General features: G+C 54.3%; 1 protein-coding gene across 1 annotated transcript in view; it reads left to right on the top strand.

Moving 5' to 3' along the window:
- Positions 1-19,058, top strand: part of LOC144929279 (class I histocompatibility antigen, Gogo-OKO alpha chain-like) — a 49,030-nt gene that overhangs the window by 8,503 nt on the left and 21,469 nt on the right. Inside the window, exon 5 of the mRNA XM_078848400.1 lies at positions 6,899-7,098. Within this exon, the coding sequence (XP_078704526.1) occupies positions 6,899-7,098 (200 nt within the window). The remainder of the gene's footprint in view (positions 1-6,898; positions 7,099-19,058) is intronic.

Genomic DNA, 19,058 nt, shown 5'->3' with positions numbered 1-19,058 from the left:
AAAGTTCCTCATAAACACAAAGTGATCCCCTGGAGAATGGGGGACAGGATCCCCCACCCAGAGACAGACGTGTTCTCCCCACTGCATTAAAGGGGAAGGGGGACCTGAACCCAGACTGGCGGAGAAAAGGCCTGGCAGGGTGAGCCAGAGAGAGGACATAGAATGAAATCCCCCCGGCTCAGCCTGTATCTTTACTGCTGGACTCCCAGTATCAGCCCCGCAGAGACGGGGAGAGACAGCCGCGCTGAAGAAAGGGCCGTCTGTTTAAATGGGTGCTGGGCCCCTGCTGGGGTCAGGCATTGCCGTGTATTCGCAGCAGCCAGGGGGCGATTTGGGGCTGTGAGTATCAGGGTGACACACTGGAACTGCAGGGGAGAATCCCTGCTCCCTCCCCCTTGGACTGAGCTCCTGGCAGGTCATCATGTGCGGGTGGGGGACTTGGGGGAGCCCTTAAACCCCGAGGCCTGTCCAATGGGTGTAGAATAAAGGGGCACTTTCCATTAGAGCAGGGGTTTGCCCCACAGACCTTGGCTGACATTTCCCCTGTGTGTTTGGCCGATGCGCTCTTCCCCAGAGCTGGCTGCATCTCCATGGGGCTGCAGGTGCTGTGCATTGTCTGTGAGGCCCTTGGGGGTGACGGGAACTACATAAATGGCGAAAGCAATGAACCCCACAGTGCGGGGAGCTCACTCTGTGGACAGGGTGCCAGGAATACAGGACACCCCCTCCCTGGAGGGCTCTGGTGCTGTCTGCATTGCTCTGAGGGTCTCTCTGATCACAGCCCCACCCCAGCATGGCTCAGAGGCCAGCAGGGAGCCCGCTTTCCCAGCTTGGTAACCGTAAATTACTGGCCTGGCTGGGGGAACCTGGGACTGTCCTGGATCCACCGCCCCCTCTAGCCCACGTCTCGACCTCAGGGAGGGTTTTTTCCTACTCCAGCTTCCCAAAGAAACCCACCCGGACACGTCCCGTCCCCTGAGCTCTGAGCCTCTGGAGCAGGGGGAGGGAGACGAGATGATAGAATCATAGACGATCCGGGTGGGAAGGGACCTCAGGAGGTCATCGAGTCCAACCCCCTGCTCAGAGCAGGACCCACCCCAACTAAAATCATCCCAGCCAGGGCTTTGTCAAGCCGGGCCTTAAAAACCTCTAAGGATGGAGATTCCACCCCCTCCCTAGGGAACCCATTCCAGTGCTTCAACCCCTTCCTAGGTCCCCAGTGGTGGTGGGGGTGAACCCTGGAGAATGGGGTGGGGGGCGCTGAGCCCCTTTCTGTGCTGGGAGGCCCCTGGGGTGAGGGGTTTAAGGCCACACTCTCAAAAGTGGCCCCTAATTCTGGGTGCCTCCTATTCTGGGTGCCCAATTTGAGGCTGATGTTGCGGGGTGCTGGGCACCCGCAATGCTGGGGGAAATCCCAGGGAGCCAGGGGTGCGCCGCACCTCGAGAGTCAGGGCCCGGGTGTCTCCAGCCGGGCACCTAAAAATGTAAGCGTCCAGCTGTGGAGGCCATTGTGAAAAGGTGGGCCTGTGACGGAGCGGGACTGTTCTTAATGTCTCCTCTGAATACTGTAGGGGTGCCTCAGTTTCCCCTAGGCAGTTCTTACATCTCTAGAGCAGGGGTCGGCAAGCTATGGCAAGCGGGCCAAACATGGCACGCGAGCCAATTCTGAATGGCACGCTGCTGCCTGCGGGACCCGGGCAGCCAGCACCGTGCCACTAAAAATCCTGCCCGGCTCGGCCCGGTCTCCTCCGCCCCCCCGCCCCCCGCATGCTCCTTGGAGGGCAGGCGACCTCCCCCCTCCCCCCGCCTCTTCCCCCATCGTGCGGGGTTCCTGCCCCTCCACCTCTCCCTCCCTGCGGCCGATCAGCTGGCGGCCCTTGCTACGGAGAGGGAGCTCTCTGCTCCGGGGACCTTGGGGAAGGGGGTGGAATCAGGGCATATCCCCTCCGGCCCCCTGCCGTGAGCTGCTCAAGGCAGGGGGCTGGGAGCACCCCCACGACCCCAGCCCACACCCCCAGCCCTCTGCCCTGAGCCCTGCACCCCCTCACACATCCCCAGCCCTCTGCCCTGAACCCTGCACCCCCCCAGCCCTCTGCCCTGACCCTAAAACCCCCACCCCCACAGCCCTGTGCCCTGACCCCTGCAACCCCCCCACAACCGCAGCCCTGACTCCGGCACCCCCCACACATACCCAGCCCCCTGCCCTGACTCCTGAACCCCCCCCCAGACCTCTGCCCTGACCCTGAACCCCCCCACCCCCACAGCCCTCTGCCCTGACCCCTGCACCCCCCTCACACACCCCCAGCCCTCTGCCCTGACCCCTGAACCCCCCCAGCTCTCTGCCCTGACCCTTACATCCCCCCACACGCCCCAGACCTGTGCCCTGACCCCTGCAACGCCCCCACAACCCCAGCCCTGACTCTGGCACCCCCCACACATACCCAGCCCCCTGCCCTGACTCCTGAACCCCCCTCACACACACCCAGCCCTCTGCCCTCACCCCTGCACCCCCCCACACCCCAGCCCTGTGCCCTGACCCCTGCACCCCCCCCACAACCCCAGCCCTGACTCCGGCAACCCCCACACATACCCAGCCCCCCCAGCCCCCTGCCCTGACTCCTACACCTCCCACGCATCCCCAGCCCCCCCACACCCCATGCCCTGACTCTTGTACCCCCCACATCCCCACCCCCACCCTGAGCACCAAACAGGAGCTCCTGCACGCACCCCCACACACATTCCCACCTGCACCCCTCGCACCAAATGGGAGCTGCCCAGGTAAGCGCTCCACCCCCAAACCTCCTGCCCCAACCCTGAGCCCCCTCCCTCATTCAAGCTCCTGGAACCCCAAACTGGCAGCGGGCTGAATGGCAGCGGGCTGAGCCGCTCAGCCCACTGCCGGTCTGGGGTCCCGGCCGCCGGCCCCGCTCAGCCCACTGCTGGTCTGGGCTTCTGGCTGCCGGCCCCTTGCCAGTCTGGGGTCCCAGCCACTGGCCCCGCTCAGCCCACTGCTGGTCTGGGGTTCTGGCTGCCGGCCCCTTGCCAGTCTGGGGTCCCAGCCACTGGCCCCGCTCAGCCCACTGCTGGTCTGGGGTCCCGGCCGCCGGCCCCGCTCAGCCCACTGCTGGTCTGGGGTTCTGGCTGCCGGCCCCTTGCCAGTCTGGGGTCCCAGCCACTGGCCCCGCTCAGCCCACTGCCGGTCTGGGGTCCCGGCCGCCGGCCCCGCTCAGCCCACTGCCGGCCTAGGTGAACGGAAGCCCAGGCTGGCAGCGGGCTGAGTGGGCCGGCGGTGTAAGATCAGCATTTTAATTTAATTTTAATTGAAGCTTCTTAAACATTTTGAAACCCTTGTTTACGTACGACAATAGTTTAGTTCTATAATATATCGACTTATCGAGAGAGACCTTCTAAAGATCGTTAAAATGTATGACCGGCACGCGACACCTTCAATTACAGCGAATAAACGAAGACTTGGCTCACCGCTTCCGAACGGCTGCCGACCCCTGGTCTAGGGGGTGGGATGGTGGCAGAGCCCTAGAGGGCCAGTGGGATGGTGTCTGCACAGAGACTGGCCGACACCCCGTCTCCTGGCCACTGATGGCCTGGGCCCTCCCCGGCAAGGTGCCAGCTAGAGGGGTTGGGGAACAGAGAGAACAGGTGGCCTCCGGGCCCGGGAAAGGAACAAAGCCCAGAGGAGGAGGGGCTGGGGGGAGTTTCAGTTTGGGGCTGGCTGGGACATGGAGTGAAGGGCAGACGGGGTTGTCTGGCTCACTGCCCCCCAAAATGGACCCAGCTGAGGGGTCCTGTTCTCTGCACCTACAAGCTCTGTGTTAGACCATGTTCCTGTCGTCTAATAAACCTTCTGTTTTCCCGGCTGGCTGAGAGTCCCGTCTGACTGCGGAGTTGGGGGGCAGGACCCTCTGGCTTCCCAGGACCCCACCTGGGCGGACTCGCTGGGGGAAGCACACGGAGGGGCAGAGGAGGCTGAATGCGCCGAGGTCAGACCCGGGAAGGGGGAAGCTGGGGCAGCGTCTTGCCCTGGGGACAGTCGGCGCCGAGAGCGGAGGCTCCCCCAGAGGCCTGCCCGGCTTTGTGGGGAGCAGTTCCCGAGCATCGCCCGGGGACCCCGTGACAGGGCCGTAGGGCAAGTCTCTGTAATGGCACTGGGGCGGCTGCCCCACGGCCCCGGGCCACTAATCCACAGCCCGGCACAGACGGATTGGCGCGATCGTCAGACGAAAGGGGGAGTCCCATCGGGGCGGCCATCTTGTGCTCACTCACGCACGTCGGACACACGGAATGGCTGCCTGGCCCAGGAGGGGGCCAGAAATGTCCTGGGTGTAGAGTCAATGCCAGCAACTCAGAGCCACCCCTGGGAGACAGATAGCGTGGGAGTCACTGGGCTTGTGAGAGACCGTCACCCCAGCCAGTGTGGGGGAGGCTCTGAGCGGGACCGTGGGGAGCGACAGGCGTGCATGGCGGGGGGGGTCGAGAGGCATGCGGTGCATGGCGGGGGGGGTCGAGAGGCATGCGGTGCATGGCGGGGGGGGGCGAGAGGCATGCATGGCGGGGGGCGGGGGGGCAATGCTGGTCTCTGTCCAAACTGTGATACAGCAGAAACCGAAAGCAAGTGGGGGATCCACCGACAGCACTGGGAGCCGGGAAACAGGAAGCTGCATTGGGGCTCGGTCTCTGTGAACGCCCCCCTTGACCCGCCCGAGTGGGGTGAGGTCCCAGCTGGGGGCGGCTCCCCTTAGCCTGGCTCCCCAGCCCAGGAGAGACCGGACCAGGGCCAGATCCAATCCCCACCGCTCCCAATGCCCACAGTGACGGTGCTGCAGCCCGGGGCAAACTTCACACGGCCCAGAGCGCCCCCCTCCCGCAAGGGGAGGAGACTGGCCCAGAATAGTTCCCAGAAATGATGTAAACAGCCCAGTGCTTGTAAAGACAAAGAAAACCCAGGGGTTAGGTCATTGTTATCCGCCTGTGCTGAGAGCGGGGGGAGGCTGGGAGCCAGGACTCCTGGGTTCTATTCCTGGCTCTGGGAAGGGCAGTGGGGTGGGGTCTGGTGGTTAGAGCAGGGGGGACTGGAAGCCAGGACACCTGGCTTCTCTCCCCGGCACTGAGAGGGGAGTGGGGGCTGATGGGTTAGAGCAGGGGAGGCTGGGAGCCAGGACACCTGGGTTCTCTCCCCGGCTCTGGGAAGGGCAGTGGGGTGGGGTCTGGTGGTTAGAGCAGGGGGGGCTGGAAGCCAGGACTCCTGGGTTCTCTCCCTGTCTCTGAGAAGGGCAGTGGGGTGGGGTCTGGTGGTTAGAGCAGGGGGGATAGAAGCCAGGACTCCTGGGTTCTCTCCCTGTCTCTGAGAAGGGCAGTGGGGTGGGGTCTGGTGGTTAGAGCAGGGGGGATAGAAGCCAGCACTCCTGGGTTCTCTCCCTGTCTCTGAGAAGGGCAGTGGGGTGGGGTCTGATGGTTAGAGCAGGGGGGGCTGGAAGCCAGGACTCCTGGATTTTGTTCCCATCTTTGCTGTTGTCACACAGCGAATCCGTCACTTTCCTCTCTGTGCCTCTCCCCACCCATGAAGCGGGGGCAGTGATGCTGTAGACGCACTAGGGATTGTTGTGTTGTCACTCAGCGCAACGGGGTGGGGGTGGGGGGCTGTGGTGTTTAATTCGTCCCGTTAATAAAGTGCCTGAAGTTCCCAGTGTGACAGGCACGTTCTCGGGCTCCAGACCGAGGAACCTGGAAGTTCTCCGGCCCGGGTGCTGAGGAGGTCGGATGAGATGAGCCAATGGTGCCGCCTGGCCGTAGAATAAATTGAAAGGAGAAATAAATCCCTAGAGGCGGCTCTGGCGGTGGGCAGAGAATTAATTCCTTGTTAGTTAATTGCTGTTCTGGTAACTAAAGCCCTGGGGCCACGTTCTCAGCTGGGCCAGACTCCCGCCCAGCGACCTTAGCAAGGCTGAAGCCGGGCCCTGGCTGTTCCCAGGCGGCTGCCAGCGTCCCACTGCCAGAGCTGCCCCCTCTCGTGACTCTGGGGTGCGTGTTACCGAGTCTCTCCCCGGACCCTCAGTAACAGACTGAAAAGCAGCCATCCTTCAAGAGAAAAACTTCAGAACCAGACTTCAAAGGGAAACTGCAGGGCTGCAATTCATTTGTAAACGTAACGCCATCAGTTTGGGCTGGAACAGGGCCTGGGCGTGGCTGGCTCACTGCAAAAGCAATTTCCCCTCTCTGGGTATCGACCCCTCCCCATCAGTGATTGGGAGTGGACCACGTGCACCCTGACCGAACTGGCCCTGTCAACACTGGTTCTCCACTTGCAGGGTAACTCCCTTCCCTTCATGTGCCAGCGGATATTTATGCCTGTATCTGTCATGTTCACTCCACACATCTGAAGAAGTGGGTTTTTACCCACGAAAGCTTCTGCCCAGATAAATCGGTTAGTCTTTAAGGTGCCACCAGACTCCTTGTTGTTTTTGTGGGTACAGACTGACACGGCTACCCCCTGATTTTGTGAGTCTCGCTATCTTTGGTGTTTTCTTCAAGACCCAGCTCCTGGAGTCACGTGAGCGGGGGAGACTCTCGGCCTTCGTCACTCAAAGGGACGTTTCCAGCCCTTGCGGTTGTGGAGAAAAGTTTGAAGTCGTGACCCAAGAGTGCCCTGACGGCTGGGAAAAGCAAAGAGTGGGTGGCCCCCCAGTGGGCGGGGCCTAGGGTGGGGGCGGGGCGCTGCCCAAGGTTCACGAGCCAGTGGGCGGGGCCTCAGGGGCGGGGGCGGGGCGCTGCCCGGGGTTCCCTCTGCGCTCATCGCGGCTCCGACTTTCGCTTTCCCCAACTCCAACCTGCCCGGCCGGTTCTGCCCCAGCGACCGGTGACGGCACCGGGCCTGCGCGTCGCTATTGGCGGACGTTCCCCGCTCGGCCAATCCGGGCGGGCGGGCGGCGCGCGGTATAAGTAGCCGGGCTGCGGGCGGCGGGGCTCAGCTGGCGGCGAGAGTCGGTGCGGGACGCGGTGCGGGGCTCGGTGCGGGACACGATGGCGACGGCGCTGCGCCTGCTGCGCTGCTGGGGGCTGCGGCCATCCAGGGGGGCTACTCCAGTGAGTACGGGGGGGTGCCAGCCGTGCGGGGCTCTGCGCGCGGACCGGAGCGGACCGGAGCGGGGGTCCGGTCGGTGCCGGGCCGGGATGTCCCCCGGCGGGGGCTGGTTCTTGTCATGTCGCGCGTTAGCGCCCCGCCAGGCTCGTGGCCCCGTTGTGCTCGGCGCTGCGCACCCCGATCAGCCCGAGGGGCTCACGGGCGGGGGGGGGGGGAGGTCAGTTCTGTTTGGTCAAGGTCCAGACTCCAGAGACCATCCCGGCCCGATGGTAACGCTCACGCGATCAGTAACGAACAGGACTTCGGGGTGCGTTGAAAGGTGTCTGGGGTCTGGCAGGTCCCCGCTGCCCGCCCTGCCCCGGGGCTGTGGGGGAGCCCCCGTGCCCGGCGCTGCCCAGGCTGCGTGTGTCCGGCAGCTCGGGAGAGGACGGGGCTTTCCACGATCCCTGTCTGCAGAGCCCAGGCCCCTAGTCACAGGGAGTAACTTCACCCCCCCCACACACAAGAGTTATGGGGGTGGGGGTGAGAGAGGCTCCTTGGACTCCCCGACCTTTAATGGCGTTTAAGCGGGGCTCAGTTTGGGGCGAGCGCCCGTTGCAAAGCACCGAACATTGGTGCTGTGGGGATCTCCTGGGATTGCTGGGGAGGAGCTTCGGGATCCCCATGGGGTGTGTGGGGAGAGGGGCAGGGCAGGTCCTGCTTTTCCTGGCATGGACGTGACTCTCCCGTGGCCCGAGCCTGGCCCCAGAGTTCCCCGGGCGGCAGCAGCTCAGACCCCGGGGAGCTCGGGAGCCCGTAGCCAGCTGGGTGAGGCTGCGGGGTGGGTTTGGGCTTTGTTGAAGTGGTTTCAGGCACATGGTTGCCCTCGCACCACTTCAGTGACAGGCTTGGTTTGAGGTAAACAGGGTTCGGCCCCACGGGGCTGAGTCACATTAGGGTCCAGGAATGGAAGTGGGGGGTCCTGGCATTCGGTGCCCCTGGAGGCAAGAGACAGGAGGTCCCTGGGTCGCCCCCAGGACTGGTGTAACGCCAGCTGCTCAGAGCGTTGGCCTGGGGCCGGTAGGGCTGGGTGTGTGCGCAGAGACGGACCGAATGAAGATCAGAGTGTTCTGCCTTTTTTTAATGACGTTGAATCCAGCGCCAACTCCCCTCCGTGCCTGGCCAGGCCCTGCTCACTGAGGCCGTGTTTACACGGCACACCTCACAGCGGCTCAGCCATGCTGCTGTGGGGCACGCGGTGTAGCCGCTCTGTGTTGCCGGAGAGAGCTCTCCTGACGCCACAAAGAAAACTATCCCCAACGAGGGCAGTAGCTTGGTGGGCGGGAGAGCGTTATTTGACTGCACGGGGTCCATAGAACGGGCCTTTCTAATGGGGTGCGGGGAAGCCAATTTAAAAGTAAAGCTCCTGCCTGCTATCATCGTCCTCATTATTTGTGATGGTCCTGTGCCGGGAACCTCAGTCATGGTCCAGGCCCCTGATGTGCCGGGTGCTGTACAGACACAGAACACAGAGACTGTCCCGGCTGCGTATGAGACGAGAGATGACTATAGACCAATGGGGAGCTACTAGGGAATGAGGAGACAGCACTGGCCGGCTGTGGGCTCGAGGCACCAGTGGCCTCCACCGTTGTCTGGTTTTTAGGTACCCTGGCAGAGGGGAGCGCTGAGGAGGGTTTGGAGGGTAACGAGGTAGCTTTGCGGATGTTTATGGGGAGCTCCTCGCAGGCGTGAGGGGCAGCATGGGACACAGGACGAAGGGGCTTGTTTGCAGATTTAACGAGTGGCTGATGGAGGCTGGGATCATGGGCCGATCGGAGGTGAGGGTTGACATTTCGGTAGCAATGAGAGCGTGGGTGGGGATAGGCCGCGAAGGGCCTCCCAGTTGAAGACAGGCCGCTGATGTCTGTTTGATGTGATGGAGGAGGAGCAAGCCAGCGGTGGGATGCACAGAGAGAGCTGACATAGATCAACGAGCTAGAAAAACGATCTTTTCAGCATGATCTGAATGGACCTCAGCAGGGTGAGACTGCGTTTGTCAAGGCCAGAGAAAAGGCTCTCGCAGCAGGCGAGATGCTGAGAGCCTGGACGAGAGTTTTAGCTGGGGGGGGTGGATAGGAAGGGCCGTGTCTTCGAGATGCTCTGCAGAAGGAGTGAGCAAGACTTAGACATAACCTGGATGCGAGGACCTGGAGAGAGGTGTGAGTCCAAGATGACGCCCAGGTTATGGGCCTAAGGGACAGGCAGGATGCTGGTGTTGTCCTGTGATTGAGAATAGAGGTAGCAGGGAGGACGTGGGGGGAAGATTGGGAACTCTGTTTTAACCAGACTGAGCTTGATCTGATGACAGGACATCCATAAGGAGATGTCAGACAGGCCAAGATTGTCGTTTGGACAGAAAGCGAGAGGTCTGGAGTACAAAGGCAGATCTGTGAGTTGTTAGCATGGAGATAATAGCTGAATTTGTGTTCGTGGATGACTTTGCCCGGAGATAAGGTGTAGGGGGAGAAGAGAAGGGGACCAAGGACAGAGCCCCACAGACAGCTGGAGGGGAGCTGAGGAAGATGCTCCGGCGGACATGGCGAAGGAGTGGTTAGAAGGGTTGGAGGAGACTCAGGAGAGGACAGCGCTAAGGAAGCCGAGGAGGACAAGATTTGTAGAAGAGCCTGGTGACTGGTGTCAGAGGCGGCTGGCAGGCCAGGGTGGGTGAGGATGGAGCACCTAGTGTGAAAGTTAGCTAGGAAGAGTCATTATAGACTTTGGCAGGAGCGATTTCCGTGGAGCGCAGGGGGTGGAAGCCGGAGTGGGGAGGATCTAGGATGGGAGTGGAGGAGAGGAACTCCAGACAGCGATTGCAGGGGCACATTCAATGAGCTGAGAGATGAAAGGGAGAAGGGGCGGTCGCTGGAGAGGCAAATGGAGTCAAGGGTCTGTATGATGGAAGACACTAACGTGATTGTGTTGTGAAGGGGAAGAGCTGGAGGGGAGTGCGGTGAGGAGATCAGGAGATGGGATGGGGTTAGGAGGAGCACAGATGAGAAACGTCTACCTCTGCGAAGAGGGAGAAGGAGGCAGGAATTGTAGGGTGGGAAGGGAAGATGAGCTGAGGGGAGGGTTTAATTGTGTAAATTTGTCTGGGAAGAGATCCATCCTGTGCAGAATGCAGTGGGGACAGGAGGTGGGGAGGGTTTGAGGGGGGAGACGAAGGTGGAGAAGAGGCAGCTGGGACTGTGGGCGGGGGATCCAGCCAGGCTGGAGAAGTCGAGGTGTGTAGGAAGGAAAATGGCAGAAGTGAGGGAGGGGAGAACGACTCTGTAGTGGAGGACGTCGGCCTGTCCGTGAGATTTCTGCCAGAGATGCTCCGCAGTGCGAGACAGGAATGGAGGGAACAGATGTTGGGGTTGAGCCGGGGTGGGGGCTGGTGGGGCCAGCCTTGCACTGGGACAGAGGGTCAAGAGAATTAAGGATAGGGGAGAACGAATCTCAACAGCCTCCTTCCAGATGCTGCTGTGGTGTCCTCTCACACTGAGGACACCTCTCCGGGGCAGACAACTCCAGTTATTAGGAAGTGACAGGTGACAGTTATGGGGGATTCGATCATTAGACACATAGATCGCTGGGTTTGCGATGGCCGGGAGAACTGCAAGGTGACTTGCCTGCCTGGTGCGAAGGTTGCAGATCTCTCGAGACGTCTAGAGAGACTTGTGCTGTGCTGGGGAGGAGCCGGTGGTCGTGGTATATGTAGGTACCAGTGACCTAGGGAAGGGTAGGAGAGAGGTCCTGGAGGCCAAATTTAGGCTGCTAGGTAACCAATGGAAGTCCAGGACCCCCATGGTAGCATTCTCAAAGATTCTCCCAGTTCCCTGCGCAGGGCCAGTTAGACAGGCAGAGCTGCAGGGTCTCAATGGATGGATGAGACGATGGTGTAGGGAGGATGGGTTTAGATTTATTAGGAACAGGGGAAACTTTTGGGAAAGGGGGAGCCTATACAGGAGGGATGGGCTCCACCGAAACCAAAACAGAACCAGATTGCTGGCTCTTAACATTAAAAAGGTCGTAGAGCAGTTTTTAAACTAGGAGCTGGGGGAAAGCCGACAGGTGCGGAGGAGCATGTGGTTCAGACAGAGACATCCCTTAGGGGAGGGTCTATTAATGGAGATTCTCTATGTCCTAGTAAGGAGGGGAGGATGGAAGATGACAAAATACGGGTAAAAAGAAAAGGAGGACTTGTGGCACCTTAGAGACTCAAATTTATTTGAGAATAAGCTTTCGTGAGCTACAGCTCACTTCATCGGATGCTGTAACTCACGAAAGCTCATGCTCAAATATATCTATTCAGGGGACACCATCACAGGGCCTAATAACATCAGCCACACTATCAGAGGCTCGTTCACCTGCACATCCACCAATGTGATCTATGCCATCATGTGCCAGCAATGCCCCTCTGCCATGTACATTGGTCAAACTGGACAGTCTCTACGTAAAAGAATAAATGGACACAAATCAGATGTCAAGAATTGTAACATTCATAAACCAGTCGGAGAACACTTCAATCTCTCTGGTCACGCGATCACAGACATGAAGGTCGCTATCTTAAAACAAAAAAACTTCAAATCCAGACTCCAGCGAGAAACTGCTGAATTGGAATTCATTTGCAAATTGGATACTATTAATTTAGGCTTAAATAGAGACTGGGAGTGGCTAAGTCATTATGCAAGGTAGCCTGTTTCCTCTTGTTTTTTCCTACCCCCCCCCCAGATGTTCTGGTTTAACTTGGATTTTAACTTGAAGAGTGGTCAGTTTGGATGAGCTATTACCAGCAGGAGAGTTAGTTTGTGTGTGTATGGGGGTGGGGGGATGTGAGAACCTGGATTTATGCAGGAAATAGCCCAGCTTGATTGTCATGCACATTGTGTAAAGAGTTGTCACTTTGGATGGGCTATCACCAGCAGGAGAGTGAATTTGTGTGGGGGGGTGGAGGGTGAGAAAACCTGGATTTGTGCTGGAAATCACTTTAGATAAGCTATTACCAGCAGGACAGTGGGGTGGGAATAGGTATTGTTTCATATTCTCTGTGTATATATAAAGCCTGCTGCAGTTTCCACGATATGCATCTGAGGAAGTGAGCTGTAGCTCACGAAAGCTTATGCTCTAATAAATTGGTTAGTCTCTAAGGTGCCACAAGTCCTCCTTTTCTTTTTGCGAATACAGACTAACACGGCTGCTACTCTGAAACCTGTCAAAATACGGGTAGGATCTGATGAGAAACTGAAATGAAAATAGAGTCCCATTCAATTACATCCCGTAATGGCAGACCGCTAAAAAGTGACAAGTTTTTAAAGTGCTTATATACCAATGCTAGAAGTCTAAATACTAAGATGGGTGAACGAGAGTGCCTCGTATTAAATGAGGCTATGGATAGAATAGGCATCACAGAAACTTGGTGGAATGAGGACAGTCAATGGGACACAGTAATACCAGGGTACAAAATATATCAGAAGGACAGAATGGGTCATGCTGGTGGGGGAGTGGCACTATGGGAAAGAGAGGGTTGAGTCAAATGAAGTAAAAATCTTAAATGAACCAAACTGTACCACAGAATTCCTATGGATAGCAATTCCATACTTGAATAATAAGAATCTAGCGTTAGGGATATATTACCAACAGGGTGGATTTGATTTAAATCGTAGTTTAAATCTCTAGTCAGGAAGACTCGATTTAATCATGGAGTTCTGCATAAAAGTGCATTCTTGTTGGTTGTTCTAACCTTAATACATATTCTTCACCACTCAGAGAGAGACGTAGTTTTCATTTTTAGAAGGTACACACGATACATTTTTAAACAGTGATTTATTTTGAAAACTTTTCAGATGAGTTTTACAGCTATATCAGGCTATATCAGAAAATGAATGATTGTTTGGTTATTTCATTTACCAAAGATAATTGAAGCAGACAGTTCACCTCTCAGTGACTTCATAAATATCTCCAATTCAACAGGTTAATCATTAATATTTGGAGGATTTTCTTGCCATGCTGTATTAGGAGGAAAACATCACCAGACAGACATTTAAATTGTTTTAGTTAACTAAAACCAACAATGTTATGTAGTCTGGATTTTTTTCTCCAACAGCAAACATAATATTTTAACAAAACAAGCATATGAATTTTTGAATTTAGTTAAACATTCAAGTTTTTTTTTAAATCAGGTTTGTTTTTGTTAAAATTGTTTTTAACCAAAATAGTTCAATGAAATATTTTTTTAAAAAAACCCCCAAAATTAAATTGATGATGTCGGCCAGGTCAACATGAGACATTTAAAATGTTGGCTTCTGCAGCTAACATAGTCGTCTGCACCTTCATTTTCCTACTCTGAGATAGCGCGTATAAGAAAAACCATCTTTCCTGCTTTGTCAGGCCACAAACGATTTCTGTTTGGAATGAATTAGTCCAAAGGAAGAAAATATTTTTTCTACACCGGCAGAAGAAGCTACTGCTGGTAAAAGTGAGATGATCACTTCAGCCATCTCTGAATCCAGGTGCTTCAGTGACTTCCACCAGTTCACTGCTGTGACTGTCTTTAAAACATCATAAGCGAACATCTATTTCTTGAACAGTTCACCCTTCGCTCTGAAGTTTATTTTAGTTGGCATTATGGAGGGATGATTGCTGGATGTCCATGTCATCGCCAACTCCTCCTCTTCAGCAGTTCAGGTTTGACCCTGGTATTGAGAATATTTGCAAGAAGATGAGCTGGAGATGGTGCCTGTCCCATTTGGTTTTTTTAATGCTTGTAATTCAACTCTGTCATTGCAGATTTCTCTTCCAAATTTCAACAGCATGAGCAATAAAACAGCGATTTCCCTGCATTTTGTTCAAGGCTACGGAAATAGGCTTCAGGTTACTCCGCAGGTGTTTGGCATTTCTCTTAATCCCAGCGTTGAGACCTTTGGCTGTGACGGTGCCATCTATTTTTTCACAGTTTTGTTCACAAACGGTCATCAGATTAGGCCAGTTCTTGATCTAGTGCTCAAAACAGTCCACTGCTGAATTCCATCGCACGTCCTGTGGGAGAGTTGGCTTGGTTCCTCCCACTCTTTTCAGAGCAGCTGCTGCAAAGTGATTGTTATGGAAGTGTTTTGAGATTTCAACAACATTAGCCTTTATTTCTGGAACACCAAAGTCTTTGCCTAGGAGGTGCATCAGATGAGCACTGCAACCGTATGTTATTAGCTTGGGACTCTCTTCACTCTCCTCTAAATTTCTTCTCATCTTGGATACATTTGCAGCATTGTCTGTGACCAAGCTGCATACTGGACATTTGAATTTTTTTCACAGTTTATCGCTTTTACTCCTGCTTCTTGCCAGTATTCTGCTGTGTGCGCATTTCCTGGTGTATCGATTGTTTCTGTAAGGAAGACATTCCCTTCTTCTGTTGTCACACAGGCACACACAACAGGATCATTGTGGATGTTGCTCCACCCATCAAGACGCAGGTTAATAATTTCACCCTCTAGACCTTTTGCACGCTGCTCAATTTCTCTTTCATACACTTTATCCAGCAATTTGCCTGTGACATCTACTCTGCTGGGTGGACTGTATCCTGGTCTTAATGACTGAACCATGGTAATGAAATGTGGGTTCTCAGTCATACCGAAAGGAGAGTTGTTTGCATAAACAAAGTGGGCAATTTTTTCATCAGTTACCTCTTTTTGTAAGCTGCTGGTTCTTATCACAGACTTATCCATGGTTGTTTCTGGATGGTGGAATTTTTTTTTCTTTTTGCTACAGGTGATATACTGTGGCTATGTGACCTGCATGATGTGACTGAAACACTGTCATTGGCAGATAACTCTGAAACTCTAGAAAATGATGGTGATCTTGAAGGTGTATAGTCTTCAGAATCCTGTATGTTGAGGATGGATTCTCCTAAACAAAATAAGTCAATGCGGTTATTTAATTATTGTTACCATATTGCTCATTTTAGTATTACTCATTGCTCACTCACTGACACTCAGCACTACTTTAAAGGTGAAATTGTAAAAGGAGGATCTGCCTATTTCAGCTGTTTATTTTTTATCACAACTGCATCTAAAATGATAGGGCCATAGAGTATATATGTTCAGCCATGAGAATTCAAGAATAGTCCTGAAGGAAGACAGGCAGTCCTTAAGAAAGAAGTGTGAAATAAAAAAGTTTACCAACCTGAAGATCCTGCATGTTCAGACATGTTCCTTCTCAGGAGGAAGCTGTGTTGAAGGTGATGAAAGGAACACTTCTCATGATGTTTCATTCGGGCAACCAGGCCGTGCATTTCTTTGTTGCACTGTTTGCATTTTGCACGCATGCGTGTCTTACCCACAGGTAGAGGAACTTCATTAAAATTCCCAAACTGGGTCTCTTACGGCCTGCTGCCATTCCAGGCTTTCCCCTCTAGTGAGAGGATGGTATGGTAGATCTCAGATCAATGAAGGCTACACTCAGAAAGACCTCAAGCCTTCTGAAATATGCTGCTCAAACAGTTCACTTTTGTTTCTACTGCCTGTCCCTCCCGTCTCACATTTATCTCCAGACGTCTTCTCCTTGTCCAGATCTATTCGGGCCCCCAACAATCTTCTCTTCATTGAACTTTTTGAAACTTTGCACTTTTAGAGACAGGTAAGGGATTGACTCTGTGTACACAAATTTGCAGAGAGACAATAGGGTTGAGGTCTGTTATTTCTCACCTCTATTTATTTAAAAAGCTTTTTTTTTGCTGTTAACAAGCATGTTATCTCTGGAGACACAAATCCACAGTTTGAGAACTGCAAAACTAAGCAGCTCTGATGGTATCTTCTAGACTGAGCACTGAGTCCCACTGGGTAAATAGAAAGATTAACCTAAATCTATACAGAAGCCCTTGGAACCCCATAAGATTGGGTCCCTAATCTATGAACTATTCAAACTCATTTACGAAACTTTTCTTAAACATGACATGGATATATTGTCTCATAATGTAGAATTAGAATTGATAATCCCTATTCCGTGATGAGATATCTTTGAGGTATAATGTATATTTAGGTGTTTTCCTCAAAGCATTTTATCAAAAAAATTTGATTTAAATAAAAACATCTGATTTTTTTAAAATCACGGATTTTTATCCACCCTGATTACTGACCACCTGACCAGGATGGTGATAGTGACAGCGAAATGCGCAGGGAGATTAGAGAAGCTATAAAAAAAATTTAAAAACTCAATGGGGATTTCAGCTATCCCCATACTGACCGGGTGCATGTCACCTCAGGACGGAATGCAGAGATAAAGTTTCTTGACACCTTAAATGACGGCTTCTTGGAGCCGCTAGTCCTGGAACCTACAAGGGCAGAGGCAATTCTTGATTTAGTCCTAAGTGGAGCACAGGATCTGGTCCGAGAGGTGAATAGAGCTGGACGGCTTGGTAATGGTGACCATAATATAATTAAACATCCCTGTGGCAGGGAAAACATCACAGCAGCCACCACAATGGCATTTAATTTCAGAAAGGGGAACTACACAAAAATGAGGAAGCTCATTAAACAGAAATTAAAAGGTACAGTCCCAAAAGTGAAATCCCTGCAAACTGCATGGAAACTTTTGAAAGATGCTGTAATAGAGGCTTAAATGTATACCCCAAATTAAAAACCATAGTAAGAGAACTGAAAAAGTGCCACCCTGGCTAAACAACAAAGTAAAAGAAGCCGAGAGAGACAAAAAGGCATCCTTTAGAAAGTAGAATTTAAATCCTATTGAATAAAATGGAAAGGAGCAAAAACTCTGGTAAGTGAAGTGTGAAAATGTAATTAGGAAGGCTAAAAAAGAATTTGAAGAACAACTAGCCAAAGAATCAAAAAGTAATAGCGAAAAAAAATTGAAGTTCATCAGAAGCAGGAAGGCTGCTAAACAACCAGTGGGGCCCCTGGCCGATGGAGGTGCTAAAGGAGAACTCAAAGACGATAAGGCCGCTGCGGAGAAACTAAATGAATTTTTTGCATCGGTCTTCATGGCTGAGGATGGGAAGGACCTTCCCAAACCTGAGCCATACTTTTTAGGTGACACATCTGAGGAACTGTCCCAGATTGAGGTGTCATTAGAGGAGGTTTTGGAACAAATTGATTAAACAGTAATAAGTCACTGGGACCAGGTGGTATCACCCCAGAGTTCTGTAGGAACTCCAATATTAAATTGCAGAACTACAAACTGTGCTATACGTAGCCTGTCATTTAAATCCGCTTTTGTACCAGATGGCTGGAGGATAGCTAATGTGATGCCAATTTTTTAAAAAGGCTCCAGAGGTGATCCTGGTAATTACAGGCCTGTAAACCTGACTTCAGTACCAGGCAAACTGGTTGAAACTATAGTTTCAGAACAGAATTCTCAGACACAGAGAATGAACACAGTTTGGGGGAAGAGTCAACATGGTTTTTGTAAAATGAAATCATGCCTCACCAATCATCTAGAATTCTTTGAGGGGGTCAACAAGCATGTGGACAAGGGGATCCAGTGGATATAGTGTACTTAGACTTTCAGAAAGCCCTTGACAAGGTCCCTCACCAAAGGCTCTTAAGCAAAGTGAGCTGTCATGGGATAAGAGGGAAGGTCCTCTCATGGATCGGTAACTGGTTGAAAGAGGAAACAAAGGGTAGGAATAAATGGTCCGTTTTCAGAATGGAGAGAGGTAAATAGTGGTGTCCCCCAGGGGTCTGTACTGGGACCAGTCCTATTCATCATATTCATAAATGATCTTGGAAAAAGGAGTAAACAGTGAGGTGGCAAAATTTGCAGATGATACAAAACTACCTAATATAGTTAAGTCCAAAGCAGACTGCGAAGAGTTACAAAGGGGGCTCACAAAATTGGTGGACTGGGCAACAGGGTTGGAGCCCTCACCGAGGAGGTGGGAGACGGTGGGTCCAGCCCCCTGCTCCACTGATTCGATAACTAGTCGGCCAGAGAGGAGCAGCACCAGCAGCCCACTCGCCGGATCGGGCCCCGAGGCTCTGAACAAAGGGGAGCGAGAGGGCAAGTGGCTGGCGCTGAGGTGGGGACCCAGGGCGCTCAGCAGCCGGAGGAGCGGAGGGGAAGAAAAGGGGGAGCTCTGTCTCCGGTTAGCGCCGTCTGGTCTCTCCCAGCTCAGACGTAGGCCAGGGCTGTCCCTGGTGTGTGTCCAGCGCCCAGCGCAGGGGGGCTCTGGGCTGTAACTGGTGACTAGAGAACAGGGCCCCGATCCTGCAGACACCGTGTGTAACGTTACTCGGGTGAGGGGGGCTTAGGGAGGGGGGAGGGTCCACATGGCAACCCTGCAGGGTCTGAGCCCCCGACACGCTGAGGACCTAGTGGGACCAAACAAGCCTGCAGCAGCCTGACCCCCAGGCCCTGACCCCCAGCCGTGTAACTCCCCTGAGCAGTGTCTGACATTTGCGGGGGGGGGGGGACACTCACAGGGGTGAAGGGACGCGGGGGTTCGGTCTCTGCAGCACCAGACCCTTTGTCTGGGAGTTGCAGCCCTTCTCTCCCCCCCCTCCCCCCCACCCTGCCTGTGGGGTGAACCCGACGGCAGGGAGGGGACATCAGCCTGTGAGCTCCATGGGGCAGGGCTCGTGCAGTGCCTGGCGCAACAGGGGCCCCAATCCCTGTGGGGGACCTGGGGGGCAGCTGCAGCATGAATCTGTGATCAATTGTGTGCACAGCCGGGGCCCTGCGCTCCCCCCCCCTCAGCTTGGGCACATTCCCCCTCCATAGACCCCCCCCCGCCCCACAACTGCCCCCCCACCCAAGCTTCAGCTCTTGCATCTCCTACCCCCCCCTTCTCCTCCTGCTCCACCCTCCCCTGGGGGCTCCTCCTGGCACAATGGCTGTCCTCCCCCATAACCTCTCCCTCCTGCCAGCCCTGTGCCCCATAACCACATCCTCCTCCTCACCCCCCTCCAGCCTGGTGCCCCCCTGCCGCTCC

This window comes from Lepidochelys kempii, chromosome 14 (genome assembly GCF_965140285.1).
Source record: "Lepidochelys kempii isolate rLepKem1 chromosome 14, rLepKem1.hap1, whole genome shotgun sequence".
Taxonomy (NCBI): domain Eukaryota; kingdom Metazoa; phylum Chordata; order Testudines; family Cheloniidae; genus Lepidochelys; species Lepidochelys kempii.
The sequence above is the reverse complement of the archived record's forward strand: the minus strand, read 5'-3'. Positions and strand labels throughout refer to the sequence as shown.